At 36.4% G+C, this 22918-nt stretch overlaps 1 protein-coding gene across 1 annotated transcript in view; it reads right to left on the reverse strand.

Annotated features, from left to right (window-relative positions):
- Positions 1 to 4068: 4068 nt before the first annotated feature.
- The window catches only part of LOC121369853 (lithostathine-1-like), a 26502-nt gene continuing 7652 nt past the window's right edge, over positions 4069 to 22918 (reverse strand). Inside the window, exons 3-4 of the mRNA XM_041494929.1 lie at positions 5400 to 5576; positions 4069 to 4301 (exon numbers count right to left, since the gene is read on the reverse strand). Coding sequence (XP_041350863.1) covers positions 4069 to 4301; positions 5400 to 5576 — 410 coding nt within the window. The remainder of the gene's footprint in view (positions 4302 to 5399; positions 5577 to 22918) is intronic.

Here is a 22918-nt window from a genome sequence, read left to right on the forward strand (position 1 = left end):
CCAATACATTACAAGTTAAATACATGTATATGAATATACAATACAATGTTTTTAATTCAGTCTGAGGCTGCAAAGATTTTCAAAAGTAAATTAATTAGGGCTGGGGTGGGGAACATTGAATTTTAGTAAAGTAAAGCTGTATGTACAGTGTCTAGTATATAAATAAATTTACCATTAAAACATTTAGAATAGATCATCAACTCTTATTTTCTTGCTTTGACGTGATTCACAAATTTAGATCTTATTTAAAATCCAGGTAATATTCCAAAGCACGTTTGGTGAAATATGTATCTTGTGGAGTTTTGCAATCCAACGCGACTGTCGAATTCCCATGTATGAGAATGCATGCACGTGTAACGCAACAAACATTTAATGTTATCTGTATCTGATTGTCAGACTGATTGGGCAAATGCCGTTGTTCATTAAACTATATCGGCCCGACAGCGATTGCAAATAATAGAACGTTTAGCTGTTTTAAGAGTTACATTGGCAATGAACGATATATATGTTGATGGTGAAAAGATATGACTTTAGTAAAACTAATTATGTTCGTATTTTAGATCCACAAAATATATAAGATGCAGGAAAGTTAATTGCAGCTTTAAGAAGAAAGGGCCTCACCTGGCATAAACATTCATGAAAGCAATCACGACTTTGCCAAATATCCTTTTGACTCTGCCTTGAATAGAGATAAGGTTTTAATTATGGAAAAGGTTATGTCGTTCAGATTTAGTATAAAAGCGAAGTTACAGGACTGACAGTGGGTGGGCGGATCAAATATGGTTACAATATTCCAGTTGCTGAAGGAAGGTTCAACTTTATTTTCGTGCTTATATCCAATTAAGGTTCAAGCACGCTGTCCTGGACACAACCCTCAGTTATCTGGGCTGTCTGTCCAGGACAGTGGTTTAGTTGTTAGTTGGTTAGTGAGAGAAAATAGGGTGTAGTGGCCTTACACCTACCCACTGAGCCTCAAGAACTCGCTCTGGGTTGGAGCCGGCACCGGGCTGCGAACCATGTGCCTACCACCCTGTAGTTCGATGGCTTAACCACTGCACCACAGAGGAACAGGTGGTCTGACACCTGGGACCATTGCTTATAAAACGTTTTAGAGTCCAGACTCAATCTGTAATGATGTCACACGCATACAATTTGTATGCCGATGTCATGACGTTACTGTCTCAGACTCTATTAGAGTCTTGAGTCTAGACTCTAAATGTTTTATAAAGCCAGGTGTCCTGCCTGGGATTACCACTAATCTAAATCGAAGAATTTTCTACATGCGACACTGATTTGGGCCGGGAGAACGAGTCCAATAAAGGCGATTGATGCCACGACCCATCGTACTTCAGGCGAGAGCTTAACCGCAGAACTATATCCCATCCACTCAGTGCTTCTATATCTCTAATAGGGTGATGTAATAAAATGCTATATGTCATCTAGATTAGAGATTACCAATAACTTAAATCGAAGAATTCTCTACCTGCGGACAGAACATGATTGTGGACAGCTATCGATTCCTCGTGTAATTATGGATATCTCTTTGAAAGTAACATCCATTAATTCCTTCTTTTAACTTCGTTTATGTTCCCTTGACACGTTCGAACCGATCAATACAATCTGATTAAAATTAGCTCTACTGGGTCTACCGATAGATCTAACAGCATTGCATGGACTCCCATGTCCAGGTGACATTTCAACTATAAATAACAATTTAATTATCGACCAATTACACTTCGCCTTTATAGCGTTATTCGGGAGCATACACATTCTAAAAATATCGGGCGAGACTATTTATGCAATAGGCGAACTGGTTGGTCTATTTCAACATTAAAAAACAGGGGGAAAAGTGCAGTAATAAAATCTGGATTGTATACTAGTATAAACAGATTTTATGACTATACCATCACGGTTTTTTGTTTCGTCTTGAAACTAATTTTATATACAATTTTATATTGCAATTAGTTTCCGGCATACTTAGTAATTCACCCGAATCATTTCCTATACCCTCGGCATAATCCCGAATGTTTTCAAATTCTTTTCAAATCACTGGCGTGATTTTGCAAGTAAGGTTTTGATTGGTCGAATGAAAGGTCATCTGGAGATGAGCTGCAACGGGCTGCTGTTAGATCCACATGTAATAGTGGAGCTAATTTTAATTAGATTGCGATCAATATACATGCACAATTACAAATACTATTCTTAATTGATTTATGTCTGATTTTTTTTATAATGATAAAAAGAATAATATTACTAAACTATTCCTTTCCTTCAACCACTTTAATTACATTATTGATTGAGAATTTGTCTTGGTTTTGTTTTTCGTAACAAGTGCAGTTGCCAATACATTACAAGTTAAATACATGTATATGAATATACAATACAATGTTTTTAATTCAGTCTGAGGCTGCAAAGATTTTCAAAAGTAAATTAATTAGGGCTGGGGTGGGGAACATTGAATTTTAGTAAAGTAAAGCTGTATGTACAGTGTCTAGTATATAAATAAATTTACCATTAAAACATTTAGAATAGATCATCAACTCTTATTTTCTTGCTTTGACGTGATTCACAAATTTAGATCTTATTTAAAATCCAGGTAATATTCCAAAGCACGTTTGGTGAAATATGTATCTTGTGGAGTTTTGCAATCCAACGCGACTGTCGAATTCCCATGTATGAGAATGCATGCACGTGTAACGCAACAAACATTTAATGTTATCTGTATCTGATTGTCAGACTGATTGGGCAAATGCCGTTGTTCATTAAACTATATCGGCCCGACAGCGATTGCAAATAATAGAACGTTTAGCTGTTTTAAGAGTTACATTGGCAATGAACGATATATATGTTGATGGTGAAAAGATATGACTTTAGTAAAACTAATTATGTTCGTATTTTAGATCCACAAAATATATAAGATGCAGGAAAGTTAATTGCAGCTTTAAGAAGAAAGGGCCTCACCTGGCATAAACATTCATGAAAGCAATCACGACTTTGCCAAATATCCTTTTGACTCTGCCTTGAATAGAGATAAGGTTTTAATTATGGAAAAGGTTATGTCGTTCAGATTTAGTATAAAAGCGAAGTTACAGGGACTGACAGTGGGTGGGCGGATCAAATATGGTTACAATATTCCAGTTGCTGAAGGAAGGTTCAACTTTATTTTCGTGCTTATATCCAATTAAGGTTCAAGCACGCTGTCCTGGACACAACCCTCAGTTATCTGGGCTGTCTGTCCAGGACAGTGGTTTAGTTGTTAGTTGGTTAGTGAGAGAAAATAGGGTGTAGTGGCCTTACACCTACCCACTGAGCCTCAAGAACTCGCTCTGGGTTGGAGCCGGCACCGGGCTGCGAACCATGTGCCTACCACCCTGTAGTTCGATGGCTTAACCACTGCACCACCAAGGAACAGGTGATCTGACTCCTGGGACCATTGCTTATAAAACGTTTTAGAGTCCAGACTCAATCTGTAATGATGTCACACGCATACAATTTGTATGCCGATGTCATGACGTTACTGTCTCAGACTCTTATTAGAGTCTTGAGTCTAGACTCTAAATGTTTTATAAAGCCAGGTGTCTGTCTCTAATACAACAACCGGCCTCGGTGGCGTCGTGGCAGGCCATCGGTCTACAGGCTGGTAGGTACTGAGTTCGGATCCCAGTCGAGGCATGGGATTTTTAATCCAGATACCGGCTCCAAACCCTGAGTGAGTGCTCCGCAAGGCTCAATGGGTAGGTGTAAACCACTTGCACCTACCAGTGATCCATAACTGGTTCCACAAAGGCCATGGTTTGTGCTATCCTGCCTGTGGGAAGCGCAAATAAAAGATCCCTTGCTGCTAATCGGAAGAGTAGCCCATGTAGTGGTGACAGCGGGTTTCCTCTCAAAATCTGTGTGGTCCTTAACCATATGCCTGACGCCATATAACCGTAAATAAAATGTGTTGAGTGCGTCGTTAAATAAAACACTTCTTTCTTTCTAATACAACAATGTATATTAATGTGCTTCTATGTTGAGGATTCTTTAAGTAGAGAGACTCTCATGTTAACAGCATGCCGATATCGTCTATGCGGTGGGTATTTCACAAATGTACTCCAGTCTTTGATCACAGTTTCCGTCCCACCATTCCACTTTCTGATTATTAAGTCGAATTCGCAGACAGTTTCCATCGTGGTTAGGCTGGCCGGATTTCCACTGTGTGTACGTCATCAACGTACCATCTGTAAACCTCCATTCATTCTCTCTGTCACTGTCGTCACCGTCTATCCACGGCTGCGAGGACGTTGACATTACATTTTCTGAAATATAACGACAAGTGATGGGTGATGTGGTGTCTCTTAGATAAACTGTGATCGGCTGCAAATGAAGAATCAAGTTTTAAATTTTATGTATTTTGTTTTGTTTTCTTTTTCTTCCTTTCTTTCTTTCTTGTGTTTTTTTTTCGGGGTCAGGGTTGAGTTTTTCTGTTTTTCAAATTATATTATTTGTTATATTACCCGCTGAAAAGTAATCAAATTATTGATTAAAATGAAATTTTTAGAAAGGTGAAAAAAGTAAATACGTTATTCGTCTTAAGTCCCAATCTCATTAAAAGTAGCTCTACTGGTCTACCAGTAGATCTAACAGCATTGCGTGGACTTCCATGTCCATCTGACATTTCATCTATAAATAACAATTTAAATATTGACCAATTACACTTCGCCTTTTATAGCGTTATTCGGGAGTATACAAATTCTAAAAAATATCGGGCAAGACTATTTATGCAATTGGCGAATTTGTTGGTCTATTTCAACATTAAAAAACAGGGGGAAAGTGCAGTAATAAACTCTGGCTTGTATGCTGGTATAAACAGATATTATGGCTATACCATCACGTTTTTTTTCGTCTTGAAACGAATTTTATACAAAATTTTATATTGAAATTAGTTTCCGACATACTTCGTAATTCACCCGAATCATTTTGTATACCCTCGGCATAATTCCGAATGTTTTCTCTTTTTTCAAATTACTGTCAAGTAAGGTTTTGATTGGTTGAATGAAAGGTCAACTGAACTCCAACGGGGTGCTGTTTATATCCACAGGTAATAGTAATTAACCAGTGGAGCTAATTTTAATTAGATTGCTTAAGTCCTTTCTTTGTTTGTTTTTCTAATTGCAAAATATACAGTCATCGTTTTCTAGGAATGTTATTATGTTTACCATTTACAATACTTAAGTCTTTTGACTAACGCTCCACATCGTATATTTACATAACGATATTTCTAACAATATATACTATGTCTATTTATGCTTCAAAGTGTAACTCGGTTTAAAACCTGCAAACATTTATTTAAAGTGTCAAAAGTTCAAATTTTAAAAAATGCAGTGCTACGGACTTTCGTCTTTTAGTTAACAAACCTTGGTACAGCTGAGCGACGTAGTCGTTTTTTTTCTGTGAGTCGATTCGAATTAGGAATCCGCCATCGTTTTGGCAAGCAGCCATCGCGTCATCATGATTCTTTCTATCCAGCCCAAGTCTGTAACACAGACGGGGGTCGCTGGAGAATTTGTATCCTTTCTCTGTTGGACACGGATCTGAAACATATTAAATATAATAATACATTGATATGTAACACAGAGGTGGTTGCTGGAGAATCTGTATCCTTTCTCTGTTGGACAATAAGTTTCTGAAACATATTAAACATAGTGATACATTGATTTGCAACACAGACGGGGGTCGCTGGAGAATGTGTATCCTTTCTCTGTTGGACACGGATCTGTAGCATATTAAACATAATAATACATTGATTTGCAACACAGACGGGGGTCGCTGGAGAATTTGTATCCTTTCTCTGTTGGACGATAAGGATCAGAAACATATTAAACATAATAATACATTGATCTGTAATATAATCTGTATCGTTTCTCTGTTGGACAATTAGGATCTGAAACATGCAAATAAACATAATAATGCATTGCTCTGTGACCGACAACTCATGACAGAAATGTATCCACTAGGTTTGACCGCTTGAGCTGGATGTTAGGCCTATCATATCGTTCACATCCACCGAGAGGTGTGGCCCCACTGAAGCCTCACGTGGTGTATTTAATTGAGTCCCATCGTATGCATGGATCAACGTTGTTGTGGGGTTTGTTTGTTTTTTGTTTTTTTTGGTATTTATTTATTTATTATTATTAATTTATTGTTTTGTGTACCTGCATATTATTTTAAGTACTATAACTGTTCACTGAACAAACACAACTTTTATGTATGTATGTATGTATGTATGTATGTATGTATGTATGCATTGATGTATGAATATCTATATATTCTTTTATGTCGAGGTTGACTGTTACATACATATATATTAACGCACTGGCGCAGGGGATAATTAAATCCTATGGCATCGAATTGCCCGCAAATTGCTGACTAACCACGATGCGTTCTGAGCTATCCAGACATTCGTAAAAAGGATGTTGTTTAACTCAAGCACATGCACGGGGCCTACAATCCACACGGTCGATCCCGCTTACGTGCGTGAGACAGTGGGCAGAACTGGCACTGACTAGTATGTATTGATGTATGAATATCTATATATTGTATGCATGTCGAGGTTGACTGTTACATACATAGATATTAACGCACTGTATGTAGGTATGTATGTATATGTATGTATATGTATATGTATATGTATATGTATATGTATGTATGTATATGTATGTATGTATATGTATATGTATATGTATATGTATGCATTTGTATGTTTGCATAGGTGTATATGTGTATATGTGCTTGTTACTAATTACCACAACATACAACACTGATCAATAGCTTACTTTCAATTGTTTTATTGATATAGCACTGCTATAATGTTCACTGATGACATTTCTCCGCCCCCATTCTTCTGATCCGTTGTAAATGTCTGGGAAAGGGTCATTGTGACACATAATGCCTTTAACGTTAACGCCAATTCTTTTCTTACTATTTTCACTATTTACTGCTTCCTTTCGTTTTTGCCAAAATCTGTATTCCTTTGTTTTGGCAATTTTCAATTTGGCAATTTGGCTATTTAAAATATCCATTACTACGTGTATGCGTACATTGTGTATTCTATCTAAAAGCTGTAACAATTTAAATATGGATATGCCATGGCTTGTTTTCAAATAATCACCCCTAACTGTCAGGGACTCGGGGATCCAATAAAGAGAAAAGATGTATTAAATTATTTAAAATGGAAGAACATTAACATTTTTTTTTGTTTACAAGATACACACTTCACAACAGCATTAGAACCATACATACAGTCTCAATGGGGATACAACTGTTATTTTAGCTCTTATGCATCACATTCTAGAGGAGTAGCAGTAATATTTAATAATAACTTTGAATACAAGCTACACAAAACCAAAATTGATAACTCGGAAAATTTTATTATATTACATACAACAATAGAAGGAGAAAAAATTACGATTGCAAATTTGCAAATATATATGGACCAAATAGAGATAACCCCATTTTTTCAAAATATATTAACTATATTGAAGATTTTGATAATGATAAATATATAATCTGCGGCGATTTTAATTTAGTACTAAATCAAGATTTAGACACCAATAACTATAAACATATTAACCACCTAGAAGCTCAAAACGTTATTATCGAAAACATGGAATTGTTTGATTTAAAAGATCCATTCACGGAATGATATCCAAACCATCGAATATATACTTGTAGAAAAAAACTCCACCCAAACAAGCTAGACTAGATTTTTTCCTTGTTTAAAATAATCTAATGCATACCGCTGAGAAGGTAACGGATGAAAATAGCTATCGTTCAGATCATGCTGGGGTGGTATTAAGTTTAAAGCTCAATAAAATTAGCAAAGGATGTGGACTCTGGAAATTTAATCATTCTATGTTAGCAAATAAAGAGTATGTTAAAACAGTAAAGAGAATAATCGACCAAATTAAATATCAGCATGCAATCCCAATATATAATAAAGAAAATTTACAACTAATTCCAACAAATGAAATTCAGTTTATAGTAAATGATCAACTCTTTATTGATACATTACTTATGGAAAACGATATCATTTTCAGCTTTTCAAAAGAAAACTAAGAAGGAATTAAAATAAAAGCTTTGCACAGAAATTAAACATTAGAGAAAAATGAAAACAGCGAAATAGATGAAATTGAGATAAAAAAGAATGAACTTGTAGAACTACGAAAAGAAAAAATTAAAGGTAAATATATCAGATTAAAGGCAAAATTGGATAGAAGAAGGTGAAAAACCATCAAAATAGTTTTGCCACTTAGAATCTAGAAATTATTATAGTAAACTAATATCAAAAGTACGATTAAATAATGGAGAAGATATTAATGAACAGGAACAAATTTTAAAGGAAACCAAAAGTTTTTATGAAAAACGTTTCTCTGCACCCTCTGGGAAAAATCATAACAATGTGATTAGGAAAATACGTAATTTTAAATTCAAAAAATTATGTGACGACGGCGCAAACTGATTAGAAGGCGAAATAACATATTCGTAAGTATTAACATATTCAAAAGGTATGAAAAAAGAAAACAAAAAGCCCAGGTTCGGATGGCTTTTCGACTGAATTCTTTAACTTTTTATTAACTATAGTTATTCTGTTAAAGAGATTTCTAATGTCCAAAAGTTAGGTATAATTACATGTATCCCAAAAGCAAATAAAAGAAAAGAATATCTTACAAATTGGAGGTCCTTAACATTATTAAACTGTATTTACAAAATGGCATCAGACTGTATCGCTAACAGAATAAAGCAGATATTAAATATAATGATAGATAAAGACCAACAAAACTGGTTTCTTAAAATGAAGATACGCTGGAGAAAATATAAGACTAATATATGATATTATGCAGCATACCGAAAGGCACAACATTCCCGTCTTACTGTTACTATTAGACTTTGAAAAAGGTTTTGATTCTATATCATGGTCATTCATATATCAAGCACTTGATATTGTTATCTTTAAATCATTTATTAAAAACTGGATTAAAACGTTTCATAATAATGTTTTTCTAGGGTAATACAAAATGGATTCTTATCCGAACCAATTCTGTTAGAAAGGGGCTGCAGGCAGGGTGACCCATTGTCACCATATATCTTCATAATATGTGCTGAAATCCTTGCAATTATTATTAGAAATAATCCAATTATTAAAGGCATAAATATAGATAGTGAGGAATATCAAATATCGCAATACGCAGATGATATAAGTTTTATTTTAAATGAATCCCCCTCCCCGAGTCCCTGTACAGTACACTTACAGTATTAGATTATTATGAACATATCTCGGGTCTACAGATAAACTACTCTATGTCAAAAGCTATCTGGATAGGCAGTAAGAAGTCTTGTAAAGATGTTTATCACCATACACGATGGAAGTTAGAACGGGGCACTACCCAATTCAGTTTACTTGGTATCAACTTCCCAGTCAACTTGGAAAATATTAATGAACTTAATTTTAACCCTAAGCTACAAGAAATTAAAAATTCATTGAAAAGATGGTCTATAAGAAAATTAACAGTCTTAGGTAGAATAACTGTTCTTAAAACATTAATAATACAATTATAACACATCTTTTAATATCATTACAGAAACCAGGAGAAATGTTCTTGAAAACACTAAATGTACTATTTGTTAAATTTATTTGGCAGAATAAACCTGAAAAGTTAAAACGTGATCTAATAACTAAAAACTATAAAATAGGACTCCAAATACAAACGTATCAACAAATGAATTAATAATATATGGAGATTATTTCATAACGGGAAAAGCCAACCAACTTCCAAATAAGTTTGGAGAGATACATTACTTTGTTGGGTAAAGATAGAAAATAAACATAATCCTGAAAGTGTAAATGATATTTTATATACTAACATCTGGCATAATTGTGAAATATTTATAGATCGAAAACCATTTGTATTTTAAAATTATGCCAGAAAAGGAATTATTTTCATAAGTGACCTATTCGATGAACAAGGTGATATTTTGTCTTCTGATAAATGTATAAATATGTAACATACAACAACAAATTTCATATATTATGTTTGACTGGTAAAAACAGTAAAATCATACGTTAAAATTTTAGATGGTTTGAATGATGACAGTTTCACAACAATAAATAAACCCATTCTTCCATTTAAACTAAAACTATTATTAAAAAGCCAAAGAGATGATGCAAAGATATGTATGATTTAATGAACTTCAAATCAGTAATGTCATAATTACAAATTAAATACACGAATCAAGGATTTAGTTTTACACCAAGTGGTTGGGAACAGTACTATTTGCTACCTTTCAATGCGTGAATGATTCAACTTTATTATGGTTCCAATATAGATTATTTCAAAGAATTGTAGCTACTAATACATGTTTACATAAGATTCATTACGTCAATTCGAATATGTGCAGTTTATGTAGTAATTATCCGAAACCATATAATATTTATTCATAGTGTGCAATGAGACCAAAACTTGTGGGATGCAGTACAAGCCTGGATATTAACTGAGACAGGGAATATAATTACTTTTAATAAAAATAATATCATGTTTGGTTTCATAAATAATGAAACAGATAACTTTCTTAATTGGCTAATTATTAATATAAAATACTATGTTTACTGTACAAAAATACAAAAACAAATGTTTAAAAATCACTGCTATTAAAAATGTAAAAAATAAAAACAAATTGAAATAGGAAGATATATTCTATTTAAAAATTACCATTATGAAAAATTTAATAAAGAATGGGCCCCATGGCTCAACTTATTTAATGACTGATATAGATACAATAGACATATATATTGTTATTATGATAATATAATGTATACATATACATGTAGCAATATATATTAAGACTGATTTAGTGCATGGCTTGTTTGGAGATCACAGGGTCTCAGGTTTTATATAATTCAAAACAACTTTTTTCTTTTTTCTTATGCCATATATCTCTATCTTGTACTTTGAAACAAGTTTATTACTTAACCAAATTATATGTGTGTATAATATTTCCATACACTTACCTTTTTATGACACCCAATAGCCGATGTGTATTTCTGTGCTGGAGTGTCGTTAAACATTCATTCATTCATTCATTTTGCTAATCGTTTAGGATTGTGAACGGATCGAAAATAGTTTTTTTTTATAACCAGTTACCATTATACATTATAAATCGTTCCAGCCCTACCTGAAATGCCATTTCCTGCAATCTACAAGTAAAACGCATCATGACAAGTTTGTTTGTTTTGTTTAACGACACCACTAGTAAACATTGATTAATTATTCATCGGCTATTGGATGTCAAACATTTGATAATTCTGACACAGAGTCATCAGAGTGAACCAGCTACATTTTTTATAATGCAGCAAGGGATATTTTATATACATTTTCCCCACAGACAGAATAGCACATAACACAGCCCTTGATATACCAGTCGTGGTGCATCATGACAAACGCTGGTAAGTGTAACACATTTTAAATCCATATTGTTTTTTTTCTTAATTTACTCACAGAAAAACCGTTAGAAAAGCTTTAATAGGTTTGAAAGGATGAAAGTTTTTCTCCTAACAATATCCTAAGGGAATGAATGAGAAATGGTAAATTGTAGGCACCATACAGAAGTGTGTACGTGCTGGTAAGCGCGCTGTCATGTTCAAAGACAAATTGTTCATTGACGGTGTTCAGTTTCACCTTCCGGCAGACAAAGTGAAAAACATACATGCCACGCATGCATACATCCGATGTGAACAATAAGAGAATTGGTGGAAACTATGACACGAACTCCATTTTGCAAATGTTATCTTGGAATATCCATGGTAGGTTATCTGACGAACAGAATACAAGACAATTTTTAGATTAGTTATAAAGGTACGATTTTTTTCTTTCTTTCTTTCTTTTTTGACACAATCGTTGGATTGATAGTAAAACAAATTGTGTTAACAGTTACGAGTATAATGTGTTTCCTGTCCTAAAACTAGTTCGGAGGGACGTAGAAATTGTGGTTCTTTCTACGTCCGGATCTTGTTACATACACTATATATAGCCTATATTCAAAACTTGTGGCACCATGTTTCTCAAGTAAAATAGTGCACAAAATGGACACACAAATCACAAAATGTATAACTTACCGTACTCACAAAATCCCGATTGAAGTACTTGCATCATTATTAACAAAATAAATCTTCAACAACAACCTTAAAACTATTCCCGCCATTTTATATTTGCTAACTAGAGGGAAGCAACTCGCCGTAAGTATAAGTTTGATTTGTTTAACGACATCACTAAAGCACATTGATTTATTAATCATCGGCTATTGGATGTCAAACATATGGTCGTTTTGACACAGTCATAGAGAGGAAACCCGCTACATTTTTCCATTAGTAACAAGGGATCTTTTATATGCATCATCCCACACACAGGATAGCACATACCATGGCCTTTGATATACCAGTCGTGGTTCACTGGCTGTGACGAGAAATAGCCCCATGGGCCACCGACGGGGATCGATCCCAGATCGACCGCACATCCAGCGAGCGCTTTACCACTGGGCTTCGTCCCGCCCCTCGCCGTAAGTATTGACTTAATGTGCCCCGTGCACTAGTCCTAAAAGGAAAATGTACAGGGGGCGGGGTTACTGTTATACTGTACATGTTTATATATGTGTATACTATTGCCATACACTTACCTTTTTATGACACCCAATAGCCGATGTGTATTTCTGTGCTGGAGTGTCGTTAAACATTCATTCATTCATTCATTCATTTTGCTAATCGTTTAAGATTGTGAATGGATCGAAAATCGTTTTTTATAACCAGTTACCATTATACATTATAAATCGTTCCAGCCCTACCTGAAATGCCATTTCCTGCAATCTACAAGTAAAACGGATCATGACAAGTTTGTTTGTTTTATTTAACGACACCACTAGTAAACATTGATTAATTAATCTTCGGCTATTGGATATCAAACATTTGATAATTCTGACACAGTCATCAGACGAAACCCGCTACAGTTTTGTTTTTAATGCAGCAAGAGATATTTTATATATTTTTCCCCACAGACAGGATAGCATATACCACAGCCTTTGATATACCAGTCGTGGTGCAATGGCTCGAACGAGAAATAGGCCAATGGGCCAACTGACGGGGGTCTATCCCAATCGTCATAACAAACGCTGCTATGTGTAACAAATTTTAAATCCATAATTATTTTTTTTATTTTACTTACAGAGAAATCGTTAGAAAAGCTTTAATAGTTTTGAAAGTGTCACGGGGATCCTATATTACCCGTAACTGAATGAAACACGATTATCCAAATATCTCTCCTAACTGTATATCTATTAGATCTCTCTGTAACGGGCAGCTCAACCCACGTGGCTCGTCTAGGTATGATCAGTTATAAGATCTTATATAAAGTATATATTATTATAGCACGTTTAGTTCACTAGAAAACACAACAAAAACACAAAACACTTTGGAATCTGTATTAACCTACGCTGACAAATGTATTGCCGCAGTAGTTAATTAACAACAGCAAATAATAACAACCCAGAACTGATCACTTAATTAGTTAATCTCTAGGTGTCTAGTTTACACAATATGCTAATCACTTCACCGTGACACAACACTCACACGTGTGATAATTGAGAAACTCTTCCAGGAGAACTTAATTAATAAAGGAATTACAACTCTATTCCTAACTGGTTAATTTTTAATTAACCTGTAACTACTCATTCAGTAACCTTGTAATACAGACTTAATACTGGTACCTATCACAATAAAGACAATATCCTACAGTTTACCTAGGTCCTCTAGGATGACTGGATAAGCCTTATATATATTAGAACAGTGAGCCTACAGTTTACTGCGTCAGATTACCGGCATCACCGTCTAAATAATATTGGTATAATACAGTATTAAAATATTTAAAGTCACATCAATCACATCAAGGTTATACACAGAGCAGAAATAAAATATTTACCAGTCCGGATGGACAACAATCCCCTGGAGCCTTCCTTTTGTTTCTTCCCGATATCTCTAAAACCCTAGCTATTTATTATAAAATCCCAGACTGGTCCGGAGACAGCACGCGGAACCGAATCTTATGATGTGTATATTTCCACAGTGACCAAGCGGTATTTTTTTCTTACAAGCCTAGACTGGTCGTTGCCTAGTTCGCCAGCAATACCCCGAACGTACCGAACTAGCGGACGAATTACGTAACTACTGGCCACATGGCCTCTGCACCTGGTCTGGGTGTGTATTAGAAAGAGCTCGACGACCGTCGTGCAGAGGTATTACGTAACAAAGTGCCCATCTGGGCTTAAGTGCATATTGGAACTACACACAGCCCTCTAAAACAATTAATATCGCCACAGGCGAAAACAAAATTAAGAGCATGTTCCGTCACACACCCCCACCTCAAAAGGGATATTTCCTCTACTCTAGGAATAGGGAAATATACTACATTAAAACAAAAGGTGCGTTAACCAACGCATCCGGGCATTTACAACACATAATAATAAGGTGACTACCAGTAATCACACTGAGTCTCTGAGTCCCTGGTATACAAATAAAATATATAAAAACAAAACAGAAATCAAGAATGTCAACACATTATCATAACGTTCAACTTCGGGACAGGGCATCAGCGATTACATTAGAAGTGCCCTTGATATGTTCAATGGTAATTGGGAATTCCTGCAGAAGAAGACTCCATCTCAAAACTCTCTGGTTGGTGGCTTTCATTCTGTGAATGAAAGTGAGCGGATTATGATCAGTAAATACCACCACTTGATGCACTGCCGATTTCATGCAGATCTGAAAATGCTTCAGAGCTTGTACCATGGCCAAAGCTTCCTTCTCTATAGTGGAATAGTTCACCTGGTGTTTGTCAAACGTTTTGGAGAAGAAACTTACAGGATGGTCCAGTCCATTTTCGTCTTCCTGGAACAGCACAGCTCCAGCTCCCACGTCACTGGCATCCAAAGCTAGCTTGAAAGGCATTCGGTAGTCTGGTGCTGCCATCACGGGAGATGAGGAGCGCATCTGCTTGAGACGGTTGAATGACTTCTCGCATTCATCTGACAACTGGAACTTCGTTTCCTTCTTTTTCAGTGTCGCACGTTTCCCAGGTTTTCTCCGATAGGCATGCTGTCGAATCGGTGTAGCATTGGGTTCCAAGCGCACATCCTGGCTTAAGGTGTTGGTAACCGATGGAAGGTCCTGACAAATGAAAACATTGTCTGGTATCAACGTAGTCAACTTTGCTCGCTGGGGGTTCAAGTCTGCTAGAATCTGGCTGTTGGTTAATTTGTTCTCTGCAGTCTTGACGTCATCACAGGAAATTGAGTGACTCTCAATTTGGACCGGTAACTCTGAAACTATCGGCAGTCTGTCAAAATAACCTTTTAGCAAATTGATGTGACAATACCTACTTTTCCTAACCCTATCAGGAGTGTTTATCACATACCCTGTCTCATTAACCTGTTTGCGCACAACATAGGGCCCGAAATACCTGTTCTGCACAGAACCCCGTTTAATGGGAAGGTACAGCAGCACCTTATCTCCTGGTTTAAATTCCTGACTCATAGCCTTCCTACCAAACACTAATTTTATTTTGCTCTGAGCATGGCTCAGTTGCTTCCTAGCTAGTTCGGTCACCGGCAACCTCCTATCTCTAACTCTCTTATTCATTAATACTCTCTCTGTTAACAATGTAGTGCGAGCTGCCAACAAATTTGGATGAGCCCCCTGCTCTAGGATTAACTCTTGTCCATTACAAGGTAAGTCCCCTCTATCAAACCCAACTGTTTCATTTCCCCTCTACGGGAGATCAACAGGTTCCACCACATTTAATTCCTCAGTTGACTTATCTACCATTTTACTGATAACCTCATCCACTCCAATTTCATGGCTCACACACGTATCAGACAAATCACAAATATCCTCTGGGTCTCGTGTTACCCTTCTGGCCATAGCCCTAGTCATTACACACGCAGGATATCTAGTCTCATCAACCCCACACTCTTCTATGGGTAAAGGGCTGTCTTCAATTAACAATTGGTCTCTCTCTCTCTCTCTCTCTCTCTCTCTCTCTCTCTCTCTCTCTCTCTCTCTCTCTCTCTGTCTCTCTCTCTCTCTCTATCCCTCTGTCTATCTCTCTCTTCTCTCTCTCTCTATCTCTATATCTCTCTCTTCTCTCTCTGAATCTAATGCACGTTCTTCTCTTTCGTACTCAAGCTTTTTAAAAGCTAATTGTTGTTCCACACTTAACTCATTTATCTCTATCTCTGGAACAATCTCACTGTCTTCCATAACAGGACTATCACCAAAAACTTCCTGGATAATAATTGTCTTTATATCACCTAAGGTTTTAGCTGATGTTAAATCAATTTCTCGCTCACCCGCCATTTCAACTAACTCGGCCTTACGTGCTCGCTTAATCTCCACTACACTGAGCATAGGCCTATCCAGCAAATTCTTATCCATGTTTAGATATGACGCACTTATAATTAATTAATTTTCTAGTGAACAACGTTGCTACTTCTGGTAATTTGTAAAAATAATTTATAAACCTCCCATTTACAAACAATATTTTTTAAATATGCATGTCCCGTTTCAGATCCGGGACGAGCGCCCCAATTTTCACTCCTGTCACGGGGATCCTTTAATACCCGTAACTGAATGAAACACGATTATCCAAATATCTCTCCTAACTGTATATCTATTAGATCTCTCTGTAACGGGCAGTTCAACCCGCGTGGCCCGTCTAGGTATGATCAGAGATAAGATCTTATATAACGTATATATTATTATAGTACGTTTAGTTCACTAGAAAACACAACAAAAACACAATACACTTTGGAATCTGTATTAACCTACACTGACAAATGTACTGCCGCAGTAGTTAATTAACAACAACAAATAATAACAACCCAGAACTGATCACTTAATTAGTTAATCTCTAGGTTTCTAGTTTACACAATATGCTAATCACTTCACCATGACACAACACCCACACGTGTGATAATTGAGAAACGCTTCCAGGGGAACTTAATTAATAAAGGAATTACAACTCTATTCCTAACTGGTTAATTTTTAATTAACCTGTAACTACTCATTCAGTAACCTTGTAATACAGACTTAATACTGGTACCTATCACAATAAAGACAATAGCCTACAGTTTACCTAGGTCCTCTAGGATGACTGGATAAGCCTTATATATATTAGAACAGTGAGCCTACAGTTTACTGCGTCAGATTACCGGCAGCACCGTCTAAATAATATTGGTATAATACAGTATTAAAATATTTAAAGTCACATCAATCACATCAAGGTTATACAACAGAGCAGAAATGATATTTACCAAGTCCAAGCGGATGAATGTTCCCTGGAAGTCTTCCAATATGTTTCTCCCCGATATGTCTAAAACCCTAGCTATTTGTCATAAAAACCGAATATCGCCTGGGGATACATCGCGGCCCTCCCCATATCAAGTGATATTTCCACAGCGACCACGCCGGCATATTTTTCTTAGATGGCCAGACTTACTGACGCCTAGTCGCCAAAATCATGGTCATTGAAACCGCACTCGCAGAGGTATTACATAACTACTGGCCACATGGCCTTCACATCTGGACTAAGTGCATATTGGGATACACGGTCGCGCGAAGGTATTACGTAACAAGGTGCCCACCTGGGCTAAGTGCATATTGGAACTGCACACGGCCCTCTAAAACAATTAATATCGCCACAGGCGAAAAGAAATTAAGAGCATGTACCGTCACCCACACCCACCTCAAAAAGGGTATTTCCTCTACTCTAGGAATAGGGAAATATACTACAATAAAACAAATGTGCGTTAACCGACGCATCAGGGCATTTATAGCACATGTAATAAGGTGGCTACCAGTAATCAAACTGAGTCTCTGAGTCCCAGATATACAATAAATATATAAAAACAAAACAGAAATCAAGAATGTCAACACATTATCATAACGTTCAACTTCGGGACAGGGCATCAGCGATTACATTAGAAGTGCCCTTGATATGTTCAATGGTAATTGGGAATTCCTGCAGAAGACGACTCCATCTCAAAACTCTCTGGTTGGTGGCTTTCATTCTGTGAATGAAAGTGAGCGGATTATGATCAGTAAATACCACCACTTGATGCACTGCCGATTTCATGCAGATCTGAAAATGCTTCAGAGCTTGTACCATGGCCAAAGCTTCCTTCTCTATAGTGGAATAGTTCACCTGGTGTTTGTCAAACGTTTTGGAGAAGAAACTTACAGGATGGTCCAGTCCATTTTCGTCTTCCTGGAACAGCACAGCTCCAGCTCCCACGTCACTGGCATCCAAAGCCAGCTTGAAAGGCATTCGGTAGTCTGGTGCTGCCATCACGGGAGATGAGGAGCGCATCTGCTTGAGATGGTTGAAAAGTAAAGTAAAGTTTGTTTTATTTAACGACGCCACTAGAGCACATTGATTTTTTATCTTATCATCGGCTATTGGACGTCAAACATATGGTCATTCTGACACTGTTTTTAGAGGAAACCCGCTGTCGCCACATAGGCTACTCTTTTTACGACAGGCAGCAAGGGATCTTTTATTTGCGCTTCCCACAGGCAGGATAGCACAAACCATGGCCTTTGTTGAACCAGTTATGGATCACTGGTCGGTGCAAGTGGTTTACACCTACCCATTGAGCCTTGCGGAGATGGTTGAATGACTTCTCGCATTCATCTGACAACTGGAACTTCGTTTCCTTCTTTTTCAGTGTCGCACGTTTCCCAGGTTTTCTCCGATAGGCATGCTGTCGAATCGGTGTAGCGTTGGGTTCCAAGCGCACATCCTGGCTTAAGGTGTTGGTAACCGTTGGAAGGTCCTGACAAATGAAAACATTGTCTGGTATCAACGTAGTCAACTTTGCTCGCTGGGGGTTCAAGTCTGCTAGAATCTGGCTGTTGGTTAATTTGTTCTCTGCAGTCTTGACGTCATCACAGGAAATTGAGTGACTCTCAATTTGGACCGGTAACTCTGAAACTATCGGCAGTCTGTCAAAATAACCTTTTAGCAAATTGATGTGACAATACCTACTTTTCCTAACCCTATCAGGAGTGTTTATCACATACCCTGTCTCATTAACCCGTTTGCGCACAACATAGGGCCCGAAATACCTGTTCTGCAATGAACCCCGTTTAATGGGAAGGTACAGCAGCACCTTATCTCCTGGTTTAAATTCCTGACTCCTAGCCTTCCTACCAAACACTAATTTTATTTTGCTCTGAGCATGGCTCAGTTGCTTCCTAGCTAGTTCGGTCACCGGCAACCTCCTATCTCTAACTCTCTTATTCATTAATACTCTCTCTGTTAACAATGTAGTGCGAGCTGCCAACAAATTTGGATGAGCCCCCTGCTCTAGGATTAACTCTTGTCCATTACAAGGTAAGTCCCCTCTACCAAACCCAACTGTTTCATTTCCCCTCTACGGGAGATCAACAGGTTCCACCACATTTAATTCCTCAGTTGACTTATCTACCATTTTACTGATAACCTCATCCACTCCAATTTCATGGCTCACACACGTATCAGACAAATCACAAATATCCTCTGGGTCTCGTGTTACCCTTCTGGCCATAGCCCTAGTCATTACACACGCAGGATATCTAGTCTCATCAACCTCACACTCTTCTATGGGTATAGGTTGGACTATACCAATTCAAATCCCATAGGCGACCATGTTAACGTTTGTGTTTAAAAACACTATATGCAATATATCAACCAAACTGTGACCCATAAATATCAGTACTACAACCCCTACCTCAAAGTATTAACTGCAGAAAATGGTACCTTTCATGGCTCATTTTCGGTATAACCAGATGTTTCTGCAACACCCCTAGTTTCGCACAAAATTTTAGTACTTTTTTTTACAGGTACCCCATACATCTTCCAAGCACAAGGCTACTTGACACGGTGGTACTACATCAAATAAAATTGCATACATTTTTAGCCCAGATGAAACTATTTTTTTTTACAACCAACACACTCACATTTATAACCAATCACAGGACTTGTGGTGTTAACTTCTCTATCAAAAGTTCGGTACACCTCGAACTTAGACCCAGCCGGAAATTAATTGGTATAGTGCAACCTATACTGATAACATACATGTTTCAAAAGGTGGTGAATCATGTGTTTTTATGACAACCAGGATCTGGTGTCTTCTGACATAAACTGACAACCTCACTGAAACTGTTGTTTCTACAGTGCAACCTAATTTAATGTACACCTCACAAAACACATGTATTTTGTACAGTTTTGTACAAATGCAATATGTCATAATTGAAAAAATAATTTTTTTAAAAATAATACTCCTGAAGATATTTATTGTCAGATGTGTGTGTGTGCTCAGCTATATATGTAGAGACAGCATGGCTATTCAGAGTACCTCAACTCCTTAAACTTATTCCATTGAAACACATGTACTTGACTGACCCCTAGATTATGAAGACCTCAATAGGCACATCAAAGAAATATCAGTATTAAAAAAATACAATGTCTGAGGAAGGAAAAACCAACATGACTGCATCTGTATGAAGTAATGACTTAATGTCCTGCACATCACTGTTGGAAGAAAATCCTGTATGCTGAGTGTGGGCATCTTCAAGTTACCATGTGCGGGAATTTCAAATCCATCAGCTATGCAGATTTTCAAATTGGACCATCAAAACCATTGGCAGCCACCAATATTCCTGACTATATTTTATGTATACCCTACTGTAGTTGGAGGTTTTAAAAATGTGTAATATCTGGAATTATCATGCAGCTTTCGCATATTTATTTTTGATTCATTACTAAAAAAAACTGTTTTTAAGTGACATAATTACCCGAACATCTATTTTATTGCATTATTTTCTAATCCAGATCAATACAATATGTATATTGGATGTATTCCTACAATCTGTAATCCAGCATATCATTTAGCTATTAACATTGGATAATACAGCATTAACAATAAAATAAATCATCAAATTACACCAAGGTAGATAATCAAATCTGGAAAAATTGGTTCCAAATCTAGTATACACTTAAAATACACTTCCTGGGAGCAAACAAAGTGATTATTTTAAAAAAAGATTTGATCTGGAGACCTAAAGATATGTTTAACAAGCTTATTGTTATGTATAAATGAGAACAGAAGGCACAATAGTGACAAAAATTTTAATTATGGCTTTGGTAAAAAAAATCTTCAAAGTAAAAAAATGTTTCCCCGAAAACTACAAATTTGTCTAAAATATGACTTAGCACCCTATAAATATGCCAAAAGGACAATAAAAATCAAGGTCTTTAAAAAGTTAAGCTATCAGAAGTACACACATGAAACATTAACTATGTTTATAGAAGTTAAAGACATTATCCCAATATTGGCACATGTTATTTTTAATATAAAAATAAATTGCTATTAAAATCTAAGTTCAGACTGCCTAGATATATTAACATATTTAAGAGCAGTTGTATATGGCAAGTCAAACACCATGTAAATAAGAACATTCAAATCTGTATAGTATGAATTATAGGCCAAAACCAACTTTTCCTAAGTGCTAATTTTTGTTCAAACTCCATTCAGAGCTATGTACAGTAATTATTATCAAGGTCAAGGTCATTGTGAACTTGCATGGCCGAGTGACGGCTAATGAATCAAATAGTGTAGTTTAATTTAATTAAATCACAAAAATCATAATCTTTTTTATTATGCACTGAATATGTGCTATAGGTTGGACTATACCAATTCAAATCCCATAGGCGACCATGTTAACGTTTGTGTTTAAAAACACTATATGCAATATATCAACCAAACTGTGACCCATAAATATCAGTACTACAACCCCTACCTCAAAGTATTAACTGCAGAAAATGGTACCTTTCATGGCTCATTTTCGGTATAACCAGATGTTTCTGCAACACCCCTAGTTTCGCACAAAATTTTAGTACTTTTTTTTACAGGTACCCCATACATCTTCCAAGCACAAGGCTACTTGACACGGTGGTACTACATCAAATAAAATTGCATACATTTTTAGCCCAGATGAAACTATTTTTTTTTACAACCAACACACTCACATTTATAACCAATCACAGGACTTGTGGTGTTAACTTCTCTATCAAAAGTTCGGTACACCTCGAACTTAGACCCAGCCGGAAATTAATTGGTATAGTGCAACCTATACTGATAACATACATGTTTCAAAAGGTGGTGAATCATGTGTTTTTATGACAACCAGGATCTGGTGTCTTCTGACATAAACTGACAACCTCACTGAAACTGTTGTTTCTACAGTGCAACCTAATTTAATGTACACCTCACAAAACACATGTATTTTGTACAGTTTTGTACAAATGCAATATGTCATAATTGAAAAAAATAATTTTTTTAAAATAAATACTCCTGAAGATATTTATTGTCAGATGTGTGTGTGTGCTCAGCTATATATGTAGAGACAGCATGGCTATTCAGAGTACCTCAACTCCTTAAACTTATTCCATTGAAACACATGTACTTGACTGACCCCTAGATTATGAAGACCTCAATAGGCACATCAAAGAAATATCAGTATTAAAAAAATACAATGTCTGAGGAAGGAAAAACCAACATGACTGCATCGGTATGAAGTAATGACTTAATGTCCTGCACATCACTGTTGGAAGAAAATCCTGTATGCTGAGTGTGGGCATCTTCAAGTTACCATGTGCGGGAATTTCAAATCCATCAGCTATGCAGATTTCAAATTGGACCATCAAAACCATTGGCAGCCACCAATATTCCTGACTATATTTTATGTATACCCTACTGTAGTTGGAGGTTTTAAAATGTGTAATATCTGGAATTA

Source organism: Gigantopelta aegis, chromosome 4, assembly GCF_016097555.1.
Source record: "Gigantopelta aegis isolate Gae_Host chromosome 4, Gae_host_genome, whole genome shotgun sequence".
NCBI classification, from domain to species: Eukaryota; Metazoa; Mollusca; class Gastropoda; order Neomphalida; family Peltospiridae; genus Gigantopelta; species Gigantopelta aegis.